Here is a 25,264-nt window from a genome sequence, read left to right as displayed (position 1 = left end):
TCCCTGGGAAAATTATCATCTCTCATACCAGGGTCACATTCCTACATGCTTCTGGAAACTCTGTTGCTAAACAAGGCACATTCCTGCTCTTGGCAATTGGTAAGAGAAGCACAGACAAGGAGAGGATTTTAGGACTTTTGCGACCACTTAACAGATGTCAAAACCTAGAGTATGCAAGAAGGTCTTTGCCACTGTTAGCAGGTAGGAAACGCAGACAGTCCTGGTAATTTGCACATATTAATCACTAGAGATCTACATGGATGGAGCGGCACCAAATGGGAAACAACTGGGCCGCCGTGCCAAGTGCCAGAGCATCTTAGCACACCTCCGTTATCCACCCACCCTCCTGCAGCAGATGTATACGTGCATCCCTTCTTCATCTCTTTTCCAAAGAGATGTCCTGCCAGGACAAGAGTTCCCAAACAGAACTACCCTGTTCAGAAAGAGCAGCACATTTGGGAAGGTAAAGGATATTTCAGAGAAACCTTCCTACTCACTCACACAGAAGCAAAACCATGAAGAACAGAGGGGCAGGTCAATGTACCCCAGTGGTAGAGCTGCTGTCTCAGTGGGCTCATACACATCAAGGCTAGCAGCTAATAAATCACAGGATTGAGCAATAAAAGACCTTGTCCACGGTAGGAAAATGACCTGTTACTGACAGCTTATTGTTAGTAACAGCTCCTCACAGCCCCCTAACCTCAGCTGTGTTGAAAAGAGGCTGGTAGCTAGCACGAAAGGAAATGAACAGCTTTCAACAGCCTGATGAACCCAGTAACTTTCTACACTGGGTCAGCAGGCAAAGACAAGTCCCGTTTCACACACCACCACAGTGAAACCATCACAAGCACCACAGGCAGGGCGCTCTCGTTTCTGCAAATAATATTAGCAAGCCTCTTCCTGCCAGAGGCTTGCTAAATGACCACAGTAAAGATGTGCATAAAAAGAAGTCTTCTCCTTTTAGAGCAACTTCCATGTAAAACTAAACATGTTCTCAAATGATCTCCTGTTTACCAGAGGTTGTTCTGCCTTTGTGTCCTCACCTGGAAGGAGGAGAAGACTGGAATCCGCAGTTTTGCTCAGGAAGGTAGATAAAACACCAACACAGCAGGAAGGTTACAAAGAGCAAAGAGATTATCAAACAAAAGCTCCTAGTGTTCAGGCACAAGGGCAATAACAGACACTAATTTCAAAGCAGTAAACCTCCCTCTAGGGAAACAAAAGCTCTTCACAAACGGTCGCCTTCAATTCCCAGCTCTCTGTCTATCCTGTCTCACAGTAAAATACATAAAGCTGAGCCTGACCTTTCTCTTACAGTAGCTTCATCTTTCTCAAAAACTCCTAGCATATTTTGGGGTCATTCTGTAATGTACAGAAGCAATCGCCGGATCTCTCCACCCACAGCAACTTTGCCACACTCCCTAACCCTTCTCCCATGTAGCCTCTCTTCGATAGTTTTTCTCCTGATTTTTCCTTCTTTTTGCAAGCAGACTAATGACCAGCTCCTGCAGGAGGTTGGATTAAGAGTCCTAAAAATCCTTGACACGAAAGGATTTTAAATTACTATTTTCACTGACTAACAGTGACTCAGAATGCTCTGTTTACCAATGGGCCTTTTCTCAAGCAGAAAAAACTGCGCTGAGGTCTGGATTACAAACTACTAAAATAGCAACGTATTTTGAAACTGCAGCGGTTCTGACAGGAAATGGGGACCTAACTGCACTTAATGAAAGGAGGGGGGAAAAACAGCAGAGCAATTCTGGACATGGCAATTCATAACTCTACTCATATTTTCACTTGCTTATAAAGGAAATTCTGACAGCTGCCAATATAAACAGAGTAAAAGCACTAGCAGAGAGTGTACCATTCCTCAATGTGTACACACATGGGTGTGGAAGTGACAACCCCCAGCAAAGCCTGACTTTCCAATGTGCACTCTAATTTTGTCCAATTTAGAGAAGAGAGTTTAAAAAGGAGGAGGGAAGAACCATAACTTTCACAAGCTCCTTTCTTCTGATCTTTCCCTTCTCCAAACCTCAACAAGGCAAGCCACACTGTGTACAAAGGAGCAAGGTGAGGAACCAGGACACTTGGCGACTCCCCTGTGTAACTATGTCCCCAAATTAGTCTTTTTGCCCACTTCTGAGAACTGATGCCTTCCCTCTGGGTCCCTCACCCCCGTGCTGAGGAAGCAGGGAAGGAAGATCCCCTCCCTTGCTAGGAAGCCCAGTGACTCCCTGCAGCATACGCTCAAACCCATCTTTTCCAAAGAGCAGTTTGGGGAATATGTGCAAGTATCAAACCACACAGATTTCCCTAATCCCTATCAGCCCAAGCTCGAAGTCCAAGTCTGACTTTCTGCAAACAGCTTGTAACAAAAGTTCTTATATTCTTTCTCCTCATAAAAATAAGTCACATGCTCTTTCTCGAAGCTTGTATTTCAAATCAGCACAAATAACCTCTGATCTGGGTTCCTCTCGTTTCAACAGTGCCTTACAACAACAGTTCCTGTGCTAGACGCGAGCAGCAGACTTTCTGCCTGACATGTAGCTTCAGCAGCTCTATTCACTCATTCAAAACCAAACTCTTCAGAGAAGACTTCACTGCCTTCTCTGCTAAAAAGGATAAATTTTCACTTAAAAGCACTAATACAAATAATCTGACACAAAATCACAGAAGAGGCAAAGGCACTTTCACTTCATTGTGAAATGCATTTGCAGACATCAACAACATACTCTCCCCATCAGGAAGCACCCTCAGCACTCATCTTTTGTTAAAGTTCAAGCACTTTGCCCTGTGTTTTTAGGAAAGGTTAATTACCTCAAAATGAAGATTCATGCTATTTCTCCACAGCATCACAAAGCCCTGGGACAATACAGCAAAAGATATACAGCCTGAAGATCAGTCACATAAACTTCACAAGACAGAAGCTGGCATCTTTGCTGCTGAATAAAGTCAGTACTAAGTAACAAGGTTGTAATAACAAAAAACTGTAGCACACCTCAGGCTTCTGTACAGCTGGAGAATGACATCCATACTCCTTCTTAGAGATGACAGCATGCTCTCAATCAGGAACACCAGCAATTCCCTGTTCCTCAACCTACCACAACCACTGTCGCCTCCAGTCATGCAAGTGCTCTGAAAGAGAGGTATTACTCTAATCTCAGTACTTCCTCTCTCCTGTGACACTGGTCACAGTGAATCATCACTTAATAAACAGTATTTCTTAACTGATGGGTGCAGCATTTCCAACAGCACCGCAGGCACACTTCCCTTTACCCCAATTCTGGAGAACTTATCTACACAAATCCACACAGGAGAGAACACCTGGACAGTAAGAGTTTGTAGCAAACTTATTCCAAAGAGCCTGAGCTCCTGATGATCTGTTATGCTGGCACAGGTGCCATGTTTCTCAATGCTCAGTCCAAAAAACTTAGACTCCTGCTCTTACCTTTCACGTTCAATCTTCCTCTAAACTAGTGTCCAGAGCAGCCTACTCCCTCAGAAAAAAACCTAAACAGATTGCTTGATGTGCGATTAATGGGATTAGTCTCCTCTGCGGTCAGTCTTTCTGAGCTATGTTCCACTTGCCACAAGCTGATTAGCTGTCTGCTTAAGGAGGAGCTGGGATAAGTTTCCTTCTGACGGCAGTGAAGTGGAGAGGCAGGCGCTGACTGTAATAATATGCTGTTTCCTGTCTGCGGCTGAGCTGAGAGGTACTTCCCAACAGAAAAGGGTTTTACAGGAGCTCAGGAGTTCAAGCTCCACCTCTTCCAGTGAAGAGTCTTTAACTACGGAGGAGGGGTCAACAGCATGGCTCCTGCACTCAACAAGTGTGCTCTGACCGAGCTTCACTTCCACTAAAGTGGAAAGAAGAAATCAAACTACACGCATCTCTCTCCACAGTGAGGAGCTTTCTCCTATGGGATCTCAAAGCTCTATATAAGATGGGATGGGAAGGGAATGTTGTAATTCATGTTATGTGAATGAGGGTGAAAGTCCACACCACCATTTGCTAGCAATAACTGAAAAACATTTGCAAAAGCACGGTGTGAGCATCATACTGAAACACAAAATATGCACCTGGAAAGATCTGATGTTCTTCTTAGGCCCTCTCCTGTTGATGACAGGTGTTTTTTATTAGTATTAAAGAACACATATTTTAGATTTTTTTTCCTCTTTAGCTTTATACAAATCCTGCACAAGGCAGGAAGGGGTCAATGAACTGAAAAGGACTCACTCCATCAGCTGTGCCAATTGCATTGAAGGCAGCAAGCATAATTCAGTTGGCGCTGTCTAGAAAAGAGCAGCTCTTCGGTCAACACGCCAGTCTGAGGAGTAAGAATTTGTTCACCACACAAACATTTACAAAAATGGGCCTAAGGAGATGACCCAAAGTCCTTTCAAAGGCTCTTGAGGAGATAGCTGGCAAAGTGTTGGCCTGAGCAATAGACAATAGAGCGACTGGTGCCTCCCGAAACCTTACGGGCTTTATAGAGGAGTATGGGCATGCTGAATGGTTCAGGTCCACCTCACAGGTAAAGCAGTCATTTTGAGAGAAGTATCTCCAAAACCCAGGCTTCCTGGCATGATCTAGAGAAAAAATTATTCCGGCTTCGAAGTACAGAAATCCTTATTTTGTTTTAATGTTCCTAAAACAACTGCAGGCTAATGCATTAATGCAAAATTGCACTGTCCAAGAAAAAACTGTTCATGGAACAGCTGAAGTCTCACCAAGAAGACCCAACGTGCCCAGTGTGATCCCAAATCATCTACTTTTCAGAGATGACAAGAGTTTTTGAGGGTATGGCTGGGAAAGCTCTGCTCAGAAGTCAAGGTCAGGCTTTGACCTCACCCATCCAATGCTGCTGATCTCTGTTTCATAAGGAATACAAAGGTAGGCACACACTGATGACAAGAATCCAGGCTAAAAGTTGACCACTCTCTTTGAAATAAATGGCTCTGAAGTACCAGGACAACATGGTTATCACTGAGTTTGTACCACAGCAGATCCTCTCTAAGGCCTTGTGAAAGACAGCAGCCCTAGGAAAATCCACTGGTGAGAGATCTATACCCCAGGTACAAAGGGACCACACATGGAAAGAGAGTCACTTACAGCCCAGACATCCCAAAAGAATTTATCTTGCAGACAGATGCCTTAAAAGGATAGAAATAGCAGAGATGTGACAGAACCAGCAAATATTACATCTACAGGCCTCCTGAGAGAAGAAAGGCCTGGCATGGGGCTGCTATATGATTTGTTCCCAGAGGCCTCCTGCTAAATAACTCTGCAACCACACTGCCTGACCTAAAGGAACAATAGCTAAACAAAATGCTTTTTCTTACACCTCTCAGGGGACGGAGTGGTACAACATCTTAAGCAAAAAGATGCCCCTAGTCACATGCTTCCAGACCATTCTATAGTCACATATCCTTTAACTCTGGATAGCAGTGCTAAAAACTGTCCCCACTGCAAGCAGGATACATTTACTGAAGAAATCTATACAAGATCAACTAAGTAAACAACAGTGGAACTTGTATTACACACTCTTCTTTTTAGAGGAAGAGGTCTGCATCTTAATACTCACTTTTCTCGTTCTCCTGCCTGCTGACAGCAAACAAATTAGCTGTCAGACTTATGTCCTATGTAAAAAGTTTACTGGCAGCTGTATTTTTTAACCTTATTCCTCTATTTATGTAACGTAACCTTTGTTGGCTCCGTACTCTGGTTTTCTTCTCTCATGGTGCTGCCTCCCCATGGTCCTCATTGTCCTCTCACCACTTTCTCCTCTGACTGCTCACTCCCTATTACCCCTTTGCTTTGGATCCGCATTTCTCCCCCCTAGTGGTTTATCTAGAGTTTTTGCTTCCTGTCTCCTTTATTAGTACCTTAGGAGTGTCATTCACCCAACCAGACCTGCATAATCTATACATTAAGCAGCAGAGATGCCTGGACAGAGGATGAGTTTCCTCAGAAAGAAACCACTCTTTCATAAATCCAAAACTATCAGTCTCCACTAAAGAAAATACAGAAGCAAAAAGAAAAGCAGAACATCTAACATCCAGAATAACTGTCTCTGCTGTAGAACAGCAAATGTTGGATGTTTTTGGTTTAGGATAAAACCTCAACAGTGAGTCCCACTGATTTGAAACAGGAAAAAAACAATGCATCAACTCTGAATTTTAGAAAGGAACCGAGCTGGGGAGATGCAGGGGGGAAACAGAGAGCTCTCAAAGAAAACCAAGAGAAAACTGCAAGACTGCAAGGAATCCAAAGCACTGACAGCAGTGATGTGGCAGACCAAACAGCAGCAAGACTAGGCAACCTTCTGATTTTCTAAGTATTTTTATAGCTCATGGTAAACCACAGTCAAACCCCTCTGTTAGCCATGATAGAAAGAGCAGATAGACATTAAGAGGAGAATGTTCTTCTTGAAGTTTACCTGAGCCCCATGATATACTCATCAGCTGGAGACAGTGCAAACTCTATCTGCTACTTGAGTGCCAAAGTAATCCTATATTTTTTACCCCCTAGGGAAGGCAGGGACTGGCAGAGCCTGATACCATAGTCATGGAAGTAACTCTTCACTGTTGGACTCAGATGGGGCAATCTGAGAAAGCAAACACACTATTTCCTCCTGTCCCTACACACAGTGTCCCTGACAGAGATTAGATCTCTCCCAACTATAATAATAAGCAAAACAGTAACAGTACATTTGCTTACCTGAAAAATCAGTCTTTATTTACATATGGGAAAACTGAAGCAAGACTTCTCCCCCAAAAAATACTTTATTAACAGGTAAATACCTTCACATTCTTGAAAATGTACCCTGAAATTCACATTCTTGAAAATGTGAAATCACTGCAGAATCCCTCTCTCTGTACACACACACTGACACCTGCCATTGATATTTACTATCAGACCCAGATGTGCCTCCTTACTTGTCCAGTTATGGATGCAGAAAGCGTTTTCAAACTTTGCAAAAGTGTTGGGGTTTCATCTGGACGTAGGGTGGGCGCCATAGCTGCTTGGCACAGGTACCGCAAAGCAAAAAGCTACAGCTACATAACAGAAACATCCTTTGTTAGAGATATTTAAAGCAGTGGGTCACTACTGCTGCAGTGTGAAGCACAATGCTCAGTCTTGGTCACCACCTGTAGGTCACCGGAATCCTACTGAATCAGCTTTCTCCCTCCACCTGGGCTGCTCCCCCCTTCACCCTGCCCCCTTTCTCCACACCCTCCTCTCTTCTGCCTTTTGAGCCCTTTGGAGGCTGCATGGAGGTTACTGCTGTTAGCCAACTCCAAAGCTCACACTGCTGCTCGACACTCACCCTCCATGGCTGCTGTTAATGGTTTTTTTCTGTACACCAGGTGTTTCCCCCAAAACGGATGTTGCGGATCACCTGCACCTCAGAAATGTAATAATTTTTTCTCCTAGTTACTAAGCCTGCAGAACATGAAGCAGTGACACCACCGCATTTCCAGAATGCAAATATTTAGCACATATTCCACAGCTAACAAGTATCCTAAACCAATTCCACAGTTATTCCTGTGTGACATCTTTTTGTTCCTTCTTTTACTTTGCCACTATATATAGCGTGCATATATAAACACACATACAGCCACATACAAATAAAGTCAGAGAAAGAAGTTTACATATTTTAAGGCCTGAAGGGAAAACTAAATTCCTTTAGCAAGATCTCCAGCATAAACATCAACATCACCCCTAACTCCCTTAGCAGAGCAAATTTTTCTGTCCCACTGTGTAAATGGATTCTATCAAACCCTTCTAGCTTATAGGTAAGAAAATCCCTGAATGCAAAGTTTTAGCACTATACATAATAAACCAAGGTATTTCCCATGTGCATGGAGATCAGTTATGATGTTGTAAGGAAAATAAGTTTACTTTTCTTAATATTTTTGTTTTAGTGACAGAGGCTGTGAAGATTGTTCAGATGTTTTTAAACTCTGCAAAACAGAAGGGATGTGGGGGAAAGATGCAAGAAGAATGGAAAATAATGCAAAAAATCCTACCGTGAAGCTGTTATTGACATTCTTAGTGCTGGATTCTGCCACACTGGCATCTGTCAGATCCACTTCATCAAAAATAATGGACTGGAAAGAAAAAATTCAAACCCCCAATGAATTATTGAATCCAAGGTACAAGCAGCAGACCCAAAGGGACATGCCTGTATGTCTGCCTAGCACACTCCCTCACAGCCTTTTGTGATCTGAAAGAAAGACCCAGCACCAACAACAAGAAGGACTGGGAAGTCTAGTTCCATATGCTGGGGCTCGCACTTGCCTGTCTTCAGTCAGTGAACACGATGACTTTATTTTTATTAAGGGATTATTTAAAAAAAAATAGTTGTAGGCTTTGTCCTTGTGAAAGGGGACAGATTTATATCTAGTTGACTATCAACGTACTAAACCAAATGCATGGCAGCTCTGGTTTGATAAATTCAAGACTTGCTTGTCTCCTCCATTTCCTGTTTTCATTCATATTTTCTCCCTTTTTTTCAGCTTCTATTGATTCAGAGCCCATTCCCTACTAAAATGCTCCAAAGGGGAAAAAAATCACAGGTCCACATCATGCTTTACTTAAAAGCAAGAATTTCCAAGTGTGAGGCAACACACTGGGATCTTCTAGTAGCTACAAAATCTGAAGACGGGTGCTTACAGAGCACATGTTCTTTTCTCTACTGAGGGCTGCCTTCTCACAGACGCCCATCTGCCTCCAAAGCTCCGCCACTGACTTTCTTCCCTTGGACTCCTCTGTATTGTCAAGACCTTACCTTAGCAGTTTTTGCATAGTAGAGCGTTCGTCCTCGCAGCTTAAAATATCGTCTCTTCCAGCGCTGGAAGGAGCTGGTCTGTTTCATCAGCATCCCCTCTTTTATGATAGTCTACAAAAACAAGGAGGGGAGAGGGATGAAGCATACATTTTATTTACAGGCATCTTCTATGCTCTCCCACAATATACCCGTACCAAAAAAGACTGGAGTTTGAGATCAATAATCTTAGTGCCCTCTGCTGGAAGTGCTCAACAAATTCATTCAACAGAAGCACGCAAACTTAACAAGATTAAACCATCACAAGGGGGTGCGGTTTTATCCTTGTCTGCGGTGCTATCACGATAACAAAAAAGAGAAATAACTTCTGACTGAATGAGCATTTTGAAGTCTAACAATGACTGGGGGAGCATAACAGTTAAACTCACTGAGGTCAGATTTCAGCCGTGGGTAATTGTGCCCTTCATTTAATTGGCATTTGATTACAAGTGCATACACACCACAGTCTATCTGTCCCTGTCTCCACTTCTGCCTTGTGACATTATCAGCATCTACCTGGCAAGCTGCAGGCCCACATGGTGAAGAGTGAAACTAGAGCGAAGAAGGAGCTATATCCAACTTCAGCATTTGGTATTCTTCAGATAGTCTTGGCCCTGCCTCAGTACTCTGGCTGGCTGCCATTTCCCAGGGCTAGAGTGCCAAAACTGTCTACGCACACTGCTTTTTTTTTTTTCCTTTAACTACTTTATAACTAGATTGACATACCAGCAGACACAGTCCCATATGCTCACTCACATACTATGCATACATAGAGATATGTATTTAATCCACATGCACTTCATTCTACTTCGTCAAATACATTTGATTCCTTTGAGGACAGATTTTGAATACCAACAGCTACACGAAAATAATCTCAAACCTGCTGCTTAGAAAGACAAAGGCAGAAAAGTCAGAGCCGAAGGTTCAGCCCCAAATTACTGATTGAAGGTATTGCCTAGGAACTGCAAACGGTGTTATGTCATGCTTCAGTACCATGAGAAATCTATTTCTCTCCCCAAGAAAACAGCCCCCAGGAACCCACTTCTTGCTGAGAGCCCAATGCGATAAACACACAGTTAAAACACAGGAAACAAATGGTCCGGCAATCTTGTAAGACAGGTTATTCTGTATCTTGATGCCAGGAAAATGACACAGCTTTAACATACCAGAGGTCTCAGTGTAAGCCAGGTTTGTAACAGAGTCAGGTCACCGATGAGTATCAATTAATTTACAGTGTTACATGTGCACTGCCAGGCTACTACAGAGCACAAAATAAATACCCTTACTGATCCACAGGGTTCAGTTCGTTTTAGAAATCCTTTCCAGGGCACTAAACTTGCTTTTAAAATGCTATATATATTTTTAATGTGGGTCTTTCCTTTTTGAAACAGCTGCAGATTTTAATACTTTCCACACGCACCGGCCCTTGCCAAGCTCAAAAGTTTCCTCAAAAAGCACTTGGAAAAAAATGCTGACTATAAGAAGAAACATCCGTCTGACAATACATGTTTCTCTCTTGCTAGACTGAGCCATCCTCAAACTGGCCTGAGAGATCATAGGGCCTGGACCACCATGGTGATGCCTCTACTCACAAATCGGAGGCTCCCGCATACCCCCAGAGCTGAAAGAGAGCTGCCGGCCACAGGAGCCACTACATACCTTCCTCCATTGCATTGGGAAAAAGGGTAAGAGCTCCCCTATCTCTTCCAAAACAAACATCATTTACTTTGGAGCCTGGGACCTGGCCAACCCTGAGGCTGGTGAACCCAAATCCTCACCGCTTCCCAGTACTGTTTCACAAAGCCACCTGCACACTGGCAGAAATACCTGTCAGTGCCCAGGCAAACGCCAACTTCAGTGTGCCTAGTTCAACCAGGAACCACCAAACTCACAGTATTTCCAACCGAATGAAAAGAGATAATGAAAATGCATGATTGAAGACTAAGCTCATATCTAAAAATGGCCGTCTCCCACATCAGCTCCCCACAACTCTGAAGCAGCCACTGAAAGACATCTTGGCACCTGTTTTCCACAAGTCACAGCAGAGACATAGCAGTAGGAATACACTTTAAGAAGCCATAAGGCATCTGGGAGCAGCTTTAGGGTCCCGAAGTTAAACACACTATGGTCATACCCAGAAACAAGATGTTAAACTAACTTAGAGCTGGTGCTACGCAAAGAATCTGAAACTGAGCCATGATCTTAATCTGAAGCTTCCGCAGAAGAGAAAATGGAGTTCCAACACTGACCCAACAGCATCCCTTGCTGAAACGACACTGAAGGCGAGGCCAGAGCCAAAGGCACTCATCTGGAACTGGAAAAGGTGCATTCAGGCTCCTACTCTGCCATGGACTTTTTATGAGATCCCAATAAAGCCATTTTCACTCTGTGAGGCTCCGTCTCCCATCTGCCAAGTGGAACAAACAGCACTGCCCAACTCTGCGGAGTCCTACTAGAATATATATATGTCTATCGGATGAGTTACTTTAACCTCCAGCACCTCAGTATCAAAGAGAAATGTAAAGCAGTGGCGCTTAAATTACCATGCTAAAGAAATCACACAGTTCTGCAGTTCGCTTTATACAGGGAAGAAGATGAGAAAATGGCAAGAGATTTTCCAGATCAAGACAGAAACATGGAGTGATCTTTTGCATTCCTTGGACAAAAACACATATAATTAAAAAACGAGACAGAGAAAGTAGCTACTGAACTCTGCAAAGCCCTGAATTAGTCAGAGAGGAATTAAAAATCCTGGGGAAGACTCCCGGGATGCAAAGCCCAAAGATATCAAGTCAGCCAGGAGTCTGATCAAAAAATAGCAACTTGCAGGAGATTTCAGAGCTCTGTTGCTGCGCTTATTCACAGATATGCTTCAACTGGGGTCAGCCAGAGCCCCATGCTCCCCAAGCTCGGTCAGCCGCACTCTGGCTGCTCCAACTCTTGCCCAGCCCACCAGAACAGTAACTCACAGCAAAACAACGCCTCTGCTTTCCCTCAGCTCCCACAGCTCCCGCCTGCCACGCTCAGCTCCCGAGTGCTGCCCAGCAGGCAGCTCCCCTCACCTCGGCAGGGCTCACTCACCTCTGCACAAGACGTGCATTCCTCCATTCCTCTTTTAAACAGAACCCTCTTTTTTTTTTTTTTAACCAAAAGGCAACAATCCCAGAGGTCACCTTGCCCCTCCCTAAGTAGCAGTTTATGTCATTTGCCAGGCTCTATCTATAGAAAACCTCACAGCTACATAACTCAGACATGAAAGGCCAGTGAGAAGCGAGCTCTCGCATGCACGCGCTGCTCAGAGAAAACAAGCCTCTGGTTCAGAGCTGCCCATCTCTGCACAAGAGCGGCTGTTCTATTTATAGGCACACAGCTCAGAAAAGAGTTTGGTGGGTTTGGGCGGAAAGGGCTGGAGATAAGATCAAGATGACTTTATAAAATGATTCAGACATTGCTGTCTTTCTCCTCCTCTATTTTAATTTTACAGCCAAAGGACTTGCTACTTGCAGAGGAATGCAGCCGAAGAAAATTAACTGGGGAAAGGACCTGACAGCAAAGTAACATCAAATGAAATAAAAGGGAGGAGTTGAACAGTTATTTCTGCTCACCAGCCTCTCTGCAGATTTTTTTAATTGAAGATCTACTCTGATCAGATTACTAGGCATGTAATTCATCAAAGCAAAAGTGAAATTAGTTCTTCCATAAGAAAAAAAGTGAGTTAAATCCATTTTTAGTGTATGTTATAGGAACAGCTACTGCCCTGAAACATCACAAGCTTTGATTACATGCATCCTACCAAGGATAAATATAAAAATTGTTTGTGATCAAACTATCCAGACCGCTTTCTATCCAGCTGAGTTTCTCTCCAGTGTGGTGTCCTGTGGCATGGTACTCCATGGGCAGACAACACTGTGAAAAAATTATCTTCTTGGATCAAGTCTAAAGTGATGTGCTACTAGTTTCAACAGTGACCCCCTTTTATCATATTACAAGACAGTGTAAAAAAGATTACTGAACAAACTGACAATTTAAAGCAACACCACATTGCAGAGAGTCTTAAGTGTCTCCGCAAAGAACACGATTAGACAGCTAAAAGGCAGGGCCTAGGAAATTTCTAGCATTTCACTATTTATCTTTGGCCTTGAAGAAAAGTGACTTCCTGCAGAAAAAAATTCAGTTCACAGCAAGCAATACCCAACCCTCCCCCCAGCTCATCCCCTTTTAAAACTTGACATTTAGGAAGATAAATAATACGTTCTCAGATTTCTTCTGTCAAAACGGGTGCAGGGTTGAGGCCTAATCCTGAACTGACAAAAGAAAAGTTTTGCCACTGACCTCAATGGGAATGGTTTCAAACAACTCAAAGGACTTAAATTAAGGACTTAAGACAGGGAGAGCCTTGTGCTTCACCTCTTCCCCTTCACGCAGTCCCACCTCGTAAGAACAAGAAGCCAAACGATTAACAGTAGTCATTCACAAAACCAGCAAGATATGGTTATATTTTCTGCAGCAATACTTGTCTAAGGTGTCTCTGTATTCAGTAACCCACATCAGGAGATCAGAGAGCCAGCCTACACAGATGAAATGCTTTCTATACTGATAACGTAAATGATTCTGTTAAAAAGTTAAGAATTATTATGTCAGATTTCAGCTACTTTCAGACTGCATCCCTTGTTCTCCAGCACATAGTACTGCTCACTACATGAAACACAGGAGTAGCCTGTCCTTTCCTGAAGTTTAAGCCTCTTGCCCCGTTTGGAAGTAAGGCCCTTGATATAACTAATTTCCTAATCTGGAAAACAAGACCCTCTTAGCCAGACTGAAGGCAACTATCAACCGTACCCAGCTGTCAGGCTGGCAAGTGTCCTTTGGCACAGGGAGGCTCCAAATTGTGTTCGATATAGACAGAGGAAGAACAATGCAACCTATTTTACAGCTGAGATCATGACATATTCTTAGGGGCAGTTATTCAGTGCAGCATATCTGAAACAAGAATTTTGCTTCACTGATATTTCTTTCCAATGCAGAAAAAACAACTCTGTACAAGGTAAAAGCAAAATCATTCATAACTATCTAAACAGCAACTAAAGAATCTCAAACACCAAAGTCCTCGGCATCTGGATTTCTCTGTTTTCCATGTGTCTTCAGAATGTAAAAACTTCAGGGCACAGACTGTTTTTATTTATATGTACTATAAAACTTTGAGCAGGGTGCTGATGCCAAACAACAACTGACTAAAGAAAGCACCAAATGAATGGAGAAGGAGAAAACAAAATAAAAACCCATATGCAGCACTGACAGGCTACCTTTATAGAGATCTGCAGTCAAATACGGCAAGAGAGTCTTGCCACACTAGGGCAGGTACAAATCCGGAGTGCTGTACCTTGTCGTGGGTAAAACAGTTTTAGTAGCTGGTTCCATAAAAGCTCCTTGTGGTCACAAATATGGAACTAATAGTTATTTAGAAATCAAATTAAATACGGTAAATCCAACAAAGAAACTACAGGAATAAATCTAACCAACCCTATAGAATAAGACATGAAAGGTCAAAAGGCTAGGGGTTAACAAGCTAATCCGAGAGCAACATCCTTCCACCAGACAGTGGTCACACCCTGGAAATTAACTCCAGGAAGCTTGGAGGGGGGAAATCTGGATCAGTAAAGCAATTCTAAGTATGGGACACACAGAGCGCTACACAGATCTATAGGGGAGCACAAGGAATTTACAGGCCGTGTAGTGCTGTTTGGGAATGTTACATTAAATGCACTTGGCTCTTGCAAAAGAGAAAACCGCATTAAGATTACTTCCACTGGTACCAAAAGGACAAGACATCATGTGAACTCACTGCAACAAAAGGACTCCAGAAGAGGGGGAAAAGGAAAAGAAAATCAGAGGTCAGCTGCAAGAATCAAATGTCAAAATAGAAGCTAGGGCTGTGAGTTAACAATCCAGTAACAGAAACCAAGTTCTCCACTGATAAAGGGGGTACTGTCCAGGCTTTTAATGTACATTGTTTAATACCATTTTGTTTTAATAACCTATGCTTTATAAACTGGGAAGCACCCATATCAGGTTACAGCACAGATCTCTATACAGCTGCATGCGACAGCCTGCAAAATCTCCCCTAACAACCATCCTCCCAATCCTCCCTCTTTTCTAACCTCCAGCTCTGCTGAATTAGCTGGACTCTGCATACCCAGTGAGCGACTAGGGGCGAGCCTGGCCGACCGCTCTCGGGACAGCCTCTGTGCAGCTACTAAGACAAGCAGAATTCAGAGCAGCATGCAGCGATCTGTCAATAGCATAGCTGAGATGGCACTGAAACAGGAAATGCAGGCTTATTCTCCAGATCAGTAGTGAAAAACAGGAGTTTGTATCAAATAAAATACTGAAATGGCTTGAATCTGCCTTGGCACAGATGAAACAAACTCTCAAACACTTCATTCTTCATTAGTTAATGCTGCAGCCAGTAAACAAAGAACAGGTCTTTGAACCAGCTTCTTTCCAATACCACGTTCAGCTGCTACTATTGTGAACGATTCTCTACTAAAAGGGACAAGTACTCATAGACCTAAAGTGAACAAATTAACAAAGAAAAACAAATTTGAAAGCATGCAGAAAGGTTGCACTTATATGGGAAAGGAAATACAACATACCAGCATATCATCATGCAGCTCCCTGGTAAATGAGCTTGGTTAGAGAGCTCCAAGTGAAGTACTTGAAACAGATGAATACTCTGGTCAGCTACTTAGAAGACAGAATGAAAAACACACCAGTACACTCTGATTCAGGATGAGTTAGTAGCTGGACAACTCCTGGCATGCTAACTGCTTAAGCCCTTGGTATGCTTTCCATAGGCTCCAGGCATCCTTCCCAAACACATTTATCACAAGAGGGGCACGAAGCTCAAGTCATCCCAGCAAACTATAGCAAAGCTGGAAGGCGAGGGCTCAAACTCATCCACAGAGATAGCCATAAAAGCAACAGTTTAAAAGCTACCTGAAAACTTTGGAATGGAATAAAATTTTAAAGGGTACTAGTAAAACATGAACTTTATACATTTAAGGACAAACATGAAACATACGCTGTTATTTTTTCTACCATCTTAAGTTACACATACACAACACAAAAAATGTCAAAACACGCTACCTGCTGTGAATCCTTCTGCTCTGAGACTTGCCTGTCACGCAGCTATGCACCAGCACCACAGAATCCCCTGTATTACAGAAGCACATGGCTCTGCTGCTGAAACACAGCAATATAACCTCATTTTGAATCACAGCATTGTACACGGAACCCTCTAATGCTGCAGCCTGTACCACTAGAGCTTAAGTAACACTCTTATTCATTCAGAGAGAGCCAAGGTATTACCAGAAGACACCACTGCTCATCCAAGCCCACCCATCCACTTCACCAGCAGGTAAAACAAGTCAGGCACTTACCATAGCAGCATGTCAGGGCCATTTGATAGGAGAGTGTCAGGCTGGGAAGGCGCCATCGGTGCTATTACAATAACGAATGTAAGGGAAAGCTCATCCAGAATACAGCTGCGGATCTCATCCTCGCAATCATAACCACCCCATCCTTCCCATACTGCTAAATGTCATGGAAATCTTGGCCAAGTAGGAAGGAAAAGCCAGCAGAAAATACTGGTACGAGAACTTCAGGACATGGGAAAGTGAAAGTTATACCTTGAGGAAGAAAACTGAATCCTTTGCCCTTGTGTTGAGGAGGCTGAGAGAATGAAAGCTTCCTCCCACTGTGTCTGGATTCCCATCAACTCTGCTACTGAATTCTACAAGGAGCCTTATTTGGTAGTGGCTGGTAGATGTAGGGCCAAATCCTGATCCTTTTACTCCAACTGGTATTCCAATGGGATTACACTGTTGAGAGCACAAAGCAGCTTTTGGCCTTCAGCCACTTAATTAATACTTAAGGTACCTTAGAATTTATTTTTATCTCATCTGTAACAACTGTCGTTATCAGATTTTCCATATTTATGTATTAAACAACCTATGCTTTTAAGTTTTTTTTTCCTCATCCATTTAACACAGTTTTTAAAGGATACTCCAAAGTTTTTAATTTGTTTTTCCATTTTCCCTGTTTTAATGTCCTGCAAATACCTTTGACCATGCCAAGACATCTTGATCAGCACCAGCAACAACAAGGAAGATTAGCACAGCCCTGGGAACACCGTTTTGTTAACTTTCAGCTGAACAGAACAGAAAGGGCTGGTGTGAGTTCCTGGAATACTGAGTTTTTAATAAAACCTCAGCGACAGATCTACAAGTTCAAAAATAGTCCTCTGACCTGCCTCATCAGAGACCAGTTTGAAAAGCAGGTTTGCCTGCCCTCCCTATTTTGACAGTCACAGTTCTGTCTTTCAAGAACCAGCGGAGGTGGCTGTCCCACATGTCCCAGGGCTGTCCCTGGAGCTTGCAACACCTGCCTCAGTTCCATCTCCCCTGGGGATGGCCTGTGGGATTTTGTGCATTTGATACAATGAAAGTATGAAGAAGGATGTATAAAGAAGTATGTATCTCAATTCCATGTATGGGAAATTGAGGTGGTATCACCTCTCCCCACTAGAGTATTACATGGCTAAACTTAGTAAAACTTGCAAGACTCAAATACAATGTGCTTGACGGAAACCTAATGTAATCAAGACAGCATTTCCTTTTTCAAAAAAAAGCAAATCACAACATCAGAATAGGTATCAGATGTTAAACTTTGCAACTCAGCAATAAGACCATGAGGAAATAAAAAGATTTCCTCTAAACCCAAATGGAGTAATCACGTATTAATCGATTACCTAACTCTGCAGTGGCAATCTTTTAGCCAGGCAAGCCACCCTTTCCCTCTCTGGACGCAAGGAGGGCAGCAGGCTTTGGACCTCCTCCTCTGTGTAACTGCTTTCCTGCCCACGTGTAGCCCAGGGACTGCCGTAGCCTGTGGAAGCACTGCACCGCTGTGGCAGAGGTGCAGCACTACTGAACCGGGCACACACAATAAGGTCGTTGCTTTCCGCAGTGCTTTATATAAAGTGTGCGAGAAGGGACCACGAAAGATGGCAGCTGATGTGGATCACTGCTGCTGCCTCAGCTATTTGTCTAGCTGAAGCTGAACTGTCCCACAGGGCTGCAGAACCAAACAGAAACATCTTCTTTAAGAGACACATAAATTCTTAGTGAAACAAGAAGCAAGAACCACTTAGTGGAGGAAAAGCAGGGAACAAATGGTTTAAGTGAAAAGTTAATAAAAATTCCTTTAAATTAATGGTTTGTGCATTTGAAACCTTGAAAAACCATATTCCAAGAGGAAGGTGCTTTTCACTTGGACAGTATTTTGCCCTGAAATTTCCGATGCTGCTATGACACTACCTAGTGCAAACCTTAACCTTTCAAAGAAATAGGGAATACAAAAACCTCTCTTTATCTCACTTCTGCTTTCCCTTAAGTATGCAGGTATATCTGCTATTTTAGAAACAATCACATTGGATTTGTAACTAAAGACTGTAAAGTTATGCAGTGTCTTACATGATATACTGGATTTTCTAATCAGGTCATCTGGAGATAAACATTTTACAGTTTTGATTTATAATCCAGTACTTCTCCAAAGTAAAATATCAATGATTTTTTTGTAACAACAGGTTTTGGGTAGGGGGAAATACTCTTACATATTTTACCTAGTTTTATTTTTAAAAAGAAAAATAACCTTTAATACCCATTTTATTTTGTCTCTAATTTTATTTGAGAGAACAATTACTAGCCTGGCAATATACTTTTTAGCCATGTGGTCTAAGTAATCCATGTTCTCAAAACATGCAAAAGTTTAACGTTAGCTCTTTAGTTCCTGGAACCTGAACTATAGTTAGAAGGAAAGAGAAAAGCTACAAGTGTGTGTGGTTTTGTGCTTTGCTTTGTTGGTCTTTTTTTTTTTTTTAAAAAAAGGAAGTAACAGCTGTTGCTTTCACATAGCATCCAAAACTCTCCAGCAGCGAAGCAAACTTACAGTACACCAGTGGTAACACAGCGCTGGGATGCTTCCCAAATTTTGTCAGAACAGATGAGTCTGAAGAGCATGCAAAACATAGTGCAGATTAAGTTAAGGGACAGAAACAGCCGCGTAAGGTGGCCTAAAATCCTTCCTTTTTCCTAAGTGCTCAGAGAAGGAAATACCCTGTTCATGGTGTTAATCCAAGAAAATTCATGTCCTTAAAACCTGTGCTCAAGACGTTCAGTTTCAATTCAATCACAAGAACTTCTCTTTTGCAACAATTATCTCTCCTTTTAAGTGAAGAGTTCCCAGTTTCTACCTGGACTAATGCATGAGCCACTACAATTTACAACATGTGAAACTCCTAAAATGTCCTCTTTTACACCCTGTTAGAAGGCAGCATAACAAAACCAGACAGACATTTTAAGATGTTTTAGTGGAAGATGCCACAAACAGAACACGAACGAAGCCATAAATTCCTGAAAATTCCCTCCTCATTTGTTGCATATATCTTTTACATTCTCTCTCTACTGAAACGCATTGCTTCTTATCATAATACTTCTTTCAATACTTGTATCCAACTAATAAATGTCTCCATTTCCTCAGTCTAATCTCATCTCAGAAAGCCTTAAAACATTTGCCCTCCAGGAATAAAAATAACACTTCTTTACCTATAAAAAGGACATTTTATCTATCAGGCAATACAAGAAGAAACAAAATGAGCTTTCTTCAGTTGTTCACACTGCTTACCATATGTTTGAGAACTCAATTTAGTCTCTCTGGAAACCTGCACAAAAACGAGGAGAAACATTTTGCTGCCTCCTGTTTTTTCTTGCCTGTATGCTTCAGGGTGTCTCCTAGACCTCAAAGCTACTAATCAGAAAGAGAATCACAACCTCCCATAGCGCAAAAGTTATCTATACCACAGACTGCTACACAGCACAGAAATCGGAAACTTGCTAGTTCAGATACTGAACAAAGTCTGCCCACCGCAGCATAAAGCTTAGTACCAGTTAATTTATCCTGCTTTTCGTCGTATGAATTAACCTGACGCATCTCTGCTACTGGAGCTAGACAGCTTCCAATATCCCAGAAAGTTTGGAGAGCTGCTCGCTCTGTTTGCAATTCTGTTGAAATATATACTGCAAACTTGTCTTAAAAATTTCAAGGCAATGATAAATGGTTGTGAAACCTAAAATATTACAGAGAAATTGCTCATAAAAGTAAACAGCAGTTAGACTGGATTAGTCTAAACAAGAAGTCTTCCTGATGCCACCCAAGGACATTGCTGAAATCCTGTCTGGTAAACAAACTGAAATCTCAACATACCAAAGCTGGCACACTGGAAATCACACCTAACTGATGAATGAAATGAGAAGATGGCCTAGTCATCACTCTCCTGCTATCTGAGGTTTGTAATGAAAGGTCAAGTGCAAAGGAAGAAGTACGCTTTGCTGTCAGAGTCCATAAAAGGTGCACTGCTCCTCCGTTTCACGCCCTCATCTCCCAGGACCACTTTTGATAGTACTGTGTCTTCGTCCATGCCAGGTGACAGCTGAGATGGTATCACACTTCAGCTGATTCCAGCCGAGTCCTCAACACCGCTTAGAAGGTGGCAGCGAGGCTCCTGCTGTTGCCTTTCCTCACACACATCATCCTTCTCTATGTCATCTCTTTCCTAATTCCCAGCCCTTCAAAAATACTTAGTTGACCAAGAATTTCTCTTGCTGCACCAATGCCAGCCTGAGACCAGGAGAGGGGCTAAAAGCAGTGTACTGTGAAGCTGGATGCTGGTACAAGTCCGACAGGTCTCAAAATGGCTGATCAAGCACTCTAGGCAGCCCCTACTTCTTTGCCAGCTGACACAACAGCAGTTACACTACCAGCTATACCTGATCATATGAGGTTTTTTCCTTTACCCAGAATAATCACCATTAAGAGACTGCTAAACACACTTCTATCTTCTTCTCTTCCTCAGAAATTCCTTCTAGCTAAAACCAAGTAAGTACACTAATAGTACTTCACTTTCCAAACACAGCTTTCCACTCTTCCTTCCCCTGCCCTGTATCTTCACAAGAGACAGATTTTTTCAGCTAAACAGATGTTAGCTATGATTTGCCTTCAGCCACTGCATGTCAAAGTCACAGCACTTCTACATCCAAACCATTCTATTTGCCCCACAGTATCACCACACCAATGTATTTCAGTCAAACGCAGCTGGGTAACCTGTGGGCTCAGAAACAAGCTCACTGAAGTTTTATGATCTTGTAAGCAAGCAGCTTTTTTACAGCAGTTCTTGGGAAAACAGATGACAGGACCAGAGGAAGGAAAACGTATCTTCAAAGTGTTTGTGACTGTGACAAACAAGTAAATTCTGAGGAACTCCATGGCTGCAGCAGACTTTGCACTCAAGCTATGATAACAGTAAGCTTCCATGGTGATTTAACTGTACTTACAGGCATGGTCTTGAGCTAACTACAGCAAAAGATGTGGTTAGAAGAGATTTATATCCTCAGGGCACAGTAAAAGTCTGCCTGAATCTTACTGTCACTGACGGACCTGTCCAACAGCTTCTGGTAGTCTGTGCTCTGTCATTCAATAGACAAATTCAGAATTAGGTCTGCCTTTACAGAGGAAGCAAGCTCCTCGAAGTCTCATCAGGACTATGATTACTCACAAAGTTGTCTTTGCTCCTTGCCCACAGGGCAAGGAAAAAGTATACATGTAGCAGCATGCAGGAAAGATGATGCTGAAACAAAGACATCAACAAGCAACAGAACAAATCAATTGTTCATATCGTAATACCTGAACTTACTTGGAAAATTTGACACTGTTTATTTGAAGGTTTTCTGCAGATTAACACACAGGAGGCTTAAAAGCTGTAGACAATATCTGTTTATAATCCTTGTTCTTAACATGTTTATGTTCGTGTAGTACAAGTGGCTGGTTTAGGTTTTCCCAGCCATGCTGACGCAGGAAGTGATGTAAAACAGGACAAATGATTAAATAGGGACATAGGGATGTGTTCTGCTATATTCAAATGAAAGTAAAATCCGATGTACCTTTTTACCTTAGCATCTAACATCCTGCTGTGAGCAAGAGTTCTCACTCTAGCACTGAGAAAGTCATTATCCTTGCTCTCAGCACAGACACCACCACGCAGATATTAAAGTCTGACTATGGCATCCTTTCTCCCTTCCCACATGGGACCCCTGCCACAAGCGGTATTAAGAAATCACAAGGTTCACCCAATCTCCTGCAAGGCAAATTTCTGACATTCAGCACCCCGTGCGTGGGAAAAGATCTCAAGACTTCTTCTTTTCACATCAGATTAACAGACTGGATCAGGTCTCCTGGTGCTACAGCACAGCTGAGATCCTCTTGATATACTGAACACGGACCCAATTTAGAGGGCTACACCATTTGGGGCCAAAAACCATCTCACTCACACGGCCCAGACTCTCAGTGCCCGAACTCAAGAAGTGAGTGTCAGCAGCACTTCACAGACGGAGGAAGCAGCCCCACCATGCATAATGACGTGAGCCCTCGTGTATGACCGTACTTTGTCACGGGGGTTTTCGGAACTGGGACCGACGTAGCAAAACGATGACGAGCAGCAGAATGGTGATATGTTATGTGCTTGAAAGCAGGGCAAACTAGCCAGCAGAAAAAAACCCAAAAAAACTCTATGAATAATGCTTCAGATACTGCACCACGCAGAGACATTTACTCTCCTTTGCTATGAATACAAGATAAGCAACACTGAGCTAGCAGCATCAGCACCGAGCAAGCCTTCTGCATCCACACAGCAGCAACTGTGCTTGCCCATGCATCAGAGACAACAGGAAAGTGATGGCAGAAGAATAACTAACCTGATATTTCTGAGCAGAAATATAACACACAACAATCCAAGAGTTATACAGGACTTTAATGGCTACAAAGAAAAATCATGCAGCTATAGTAAAAATAGTAGAGAAGAGGGCAACTCCCTATGGGTGGTTCCTAGCCTAAGGAAATCTTCGCATCTTCTCTTACAGTAACAATACAGAGGAACTACAGCTGTAGTTTAGTTGCAGAATACTGTTACTGCCCCTAAAAATGGCGTGATTGTTCCAGAACGAGCCACAGAGGGGTAAAATCTGACTCCGCCAAGGGAATTAGGGTGGAAAGGATTGTTCCCTGACCAGGGAGGCAAAGCAGGGCAGAAAAAGCTGGGAGCAAAGACAAACCAGCTGTTAGATCAGTGTTTGACCAGAGAGGAGGCTAAACACTGCTATACGGCTACAGAAGGGAAAGCCAGCACAGTACAAGATGGGGAAAATTGGGATGCAACCATGAAAAGGATGGGAAGATGCTGAGGGAGGCACACATTGACTGTAAGAGCCAACAGCAAGGGCTGCACCTTTCAGGGCACAGAGCTCTGAGTGTGAGACAATGACTGGTGGCGTGTCCAACAGGGCCACAGAAGCGGGGTTAGGAAAGTGATAATGGGGGACGGCACAGTGTTGCAGGGAGATACGGCTGGGCTGTGCAGGGGCCCTCAGGGAAGGCATAGGGAGCCCCTGGCAAATCTGGTATGGGGAAAAAAGGGGAGATGCAGCTTCAGGGGGTGGGGAGGGACAGGATGTCCTTGGGGGTCAAGTATCAAACAATGGGGGGCCGTACCAGGGGGCAGGAGCTCAAATCTGACTTCCACGACTCCAAGAAAATATCACGGGGGAGAGAGTAAGGAAAAAAAGAGGTAAAACAGGGTCCTGCTGAGCCTGAGCACACCGACCACCATTAGGGTAGAGAAGCTCCCTAGCAGGTCTGAACCTGGACACTGGGAAGAAGGTGCAAGAAGCTGGGCTACCGGGGAGGGTGAACTGGGGAGGTTCCTTTGTGGCTTCAGAGAGGCAGTTCGGGCATGGTACCTGCTGGGTGGCTGGGGGTAATTCCAAGAGCCCCTAGGGGCAACTGGAGGGACGCTGGCGGACCCCGAAGGGCATTTATGGGGCAGCTGCTGACAAGCACCTGGGAAACAGTTCGGTATGGGAATCCCTGAAGAGCATTTAAGGGTTTGTGAGCCCATGAAAAACTGATGGAGGGGTGTTCTTAGCAGGTCTCTGAGGGGCGGTTTGGGGGTTGGCGGCACGTCCCTGAGGGGCGGTTGGGGGCGGGGGGAATCTCCGGTAAGTCCCTGATGGGCGGTTAGGGCGGGGGGGGGACGCGTAAATGGCCGAGTCCCTGAGGGGCGGTTGGGGGGGAGGGTCGCCAGCAAATCCGTGAGGGGCGAGTTGGGGGGATCGCCAGCAGGTCCCGGAGGGGCTGTTGGGGATCGCCGGCAGGTCCCGGAGGGGCCGTTTGGAGGGTCGCCAGCAGGTCCCGGAGGAGCAGGGGGTGGGGGGGCGTCGCCAGCAAGTCCCTGAGGAGCAGGGGGTGTGCGGGGGGGAATCGCCGGCAAGTCCCTGAGGGGTGGGCTTGAGGGGGTCCCTGGCAGGCCCCCGAGGGAGGTTTGGGGGGGGGTCTTTGGCAACTCCCAGAGGGGCGGGCTGGGGTCGCCGGCGGGCGCTCCCCGCTGCGGCGGCGCAGGCCGTGCCGGGCAGGAGGGGGAGGCGGCGGCGGCGCTGAGGGAGACGCGGAGGCAGAGCCGGCCGCAGCGCGGCCGGAGCCCGAGGCCCTGCCCGCGGCCCCCGCCCGCCGCACGCACCTTCTGGCGGATTTGCCCGGACGTAGAGACTTTGCGGATGAGTTTCTGCGGGGAGCCCGGCTCCTGCTCCGGCTCGCTGTCCGACGATTCCTCTGCCGCGGCGCTGGCGGCGGCGCCCGCCCCGGCCTGGGGCTGCGCGGCTCCCGCCGCCGCCATGCTGCACGGTGCGGGGCGGCGCGGCCGGCGCCCCCTCCCGCCGCGCGCCGCGCGCTGCAGCCGCCCGCCCGCCCCGCCGCTGCGGCGCCCCCTGGCGGCGGCCGATGGTGCAGGTCGGAGGGGACGCGCTGAGGCGGGCCGGGCCGGGCCGCCTCCCCCGCCCCCGGCACGGACCCACACGGGCTCTCACCGGGCCCCCGCCCCTCGCCCTCCCACCTGAGCATCGCTCACACTGGCCTCTGCCGGGTCCGAGCGGTCCCGTGGCTGACGGGAGGCAGAGAAAAGCCTTTTCAGCTCAGATCTCGCTGCTGAATGGCGGCCCCGACCCCTGCAGTTGGTTCCAGCGCTCCCATTGTTCCACTGGATATAATAAAATACTGTGGGGAAATCCTTCTCCCCCCTTAGGTGAGATCTGCCGTACCGACCTCCTGCACGAAAAGGTACATTGCACCTGCTCCATCTTACAGCGGCTTGCTGCTCTCCCAGCGCCCAAGCAGGCTCAGCTGCCCAACACCACTCCATTCTTCAGGAAACACCCTCGGCTGCCTCCTCACAGCCCACTCCTCACGGCCTCCGTGAGTGTGAGGCAACT

The 25,264-nt window shown here is 44.7% G+C and overlaps 1 protein-coding gene across 11 annotated transcripts in view; it reads right to left on the bottom strand.

Moving 5' to 3' along the window:
- DGKD (diacylglycerol kinase delta) overlaps positions 1-25,264 on the bottom strand; it is a 71,932-nt gene that overhangs the window by 36,451 nt on the left and 10,217 nt on the right. For 5 of the 11 annotated variants that reach the window (XR_012624257.1, XM_074833521.1, XM_074833522.1 and 2 more), the window contains exons 1-3: positions 24,517-24,680; positions 8,799-8,909; positions 8,038-8,118 (exon numbers count right to left, since the gene is read on the bottom strand). Coding sequence is in view for 8 of the 11 variants with exons in the window: in XM_074833521.1 (XP_074689622.1) it covers positions 8,038-8,118; positions 8,799-8,909; positions 24,517-24,672 (348 nt within the window). In the remaining 3 variants the exon portion in view is untranslated. Of the gene's footprint in view, positions 1-3,001; positions 3,112-3,451; positions 3,684-8,037; positions 8,119-8,798; positions 8,910-11,915; positions 11,952-15,487; positions 15,506-15,980; positions 15,990-24,516; positions 24,681-25,264 lie in introns of those variants that run through there. The other 6 variants (XM_074833526.1, XM_074833525.1, XM_074833524.1 and 3 more) reach the window with 6 other exon arrangements.

Source organism: Strix aluco, chromosome 9 (genome assembly GCF_031877795.1).
Source record: "Strix aluco isolate bStrAlu1 chromosome 9, bStrAlu1.hap1, whole genome shotgun sequence".
In the NCBI taxonomy this organism is placed as follows: domain Eukaryota; kingdom Metazoa; phylum Chordata; class Aves; order Strigiformes; family Strigidae; genus Strix; species Strix aluco.
The sequence above is the reverse complement of the archived record's forward strand: the minus strand, read 5'-3'. Positions and strand labels throughout refer to the sequence as shown.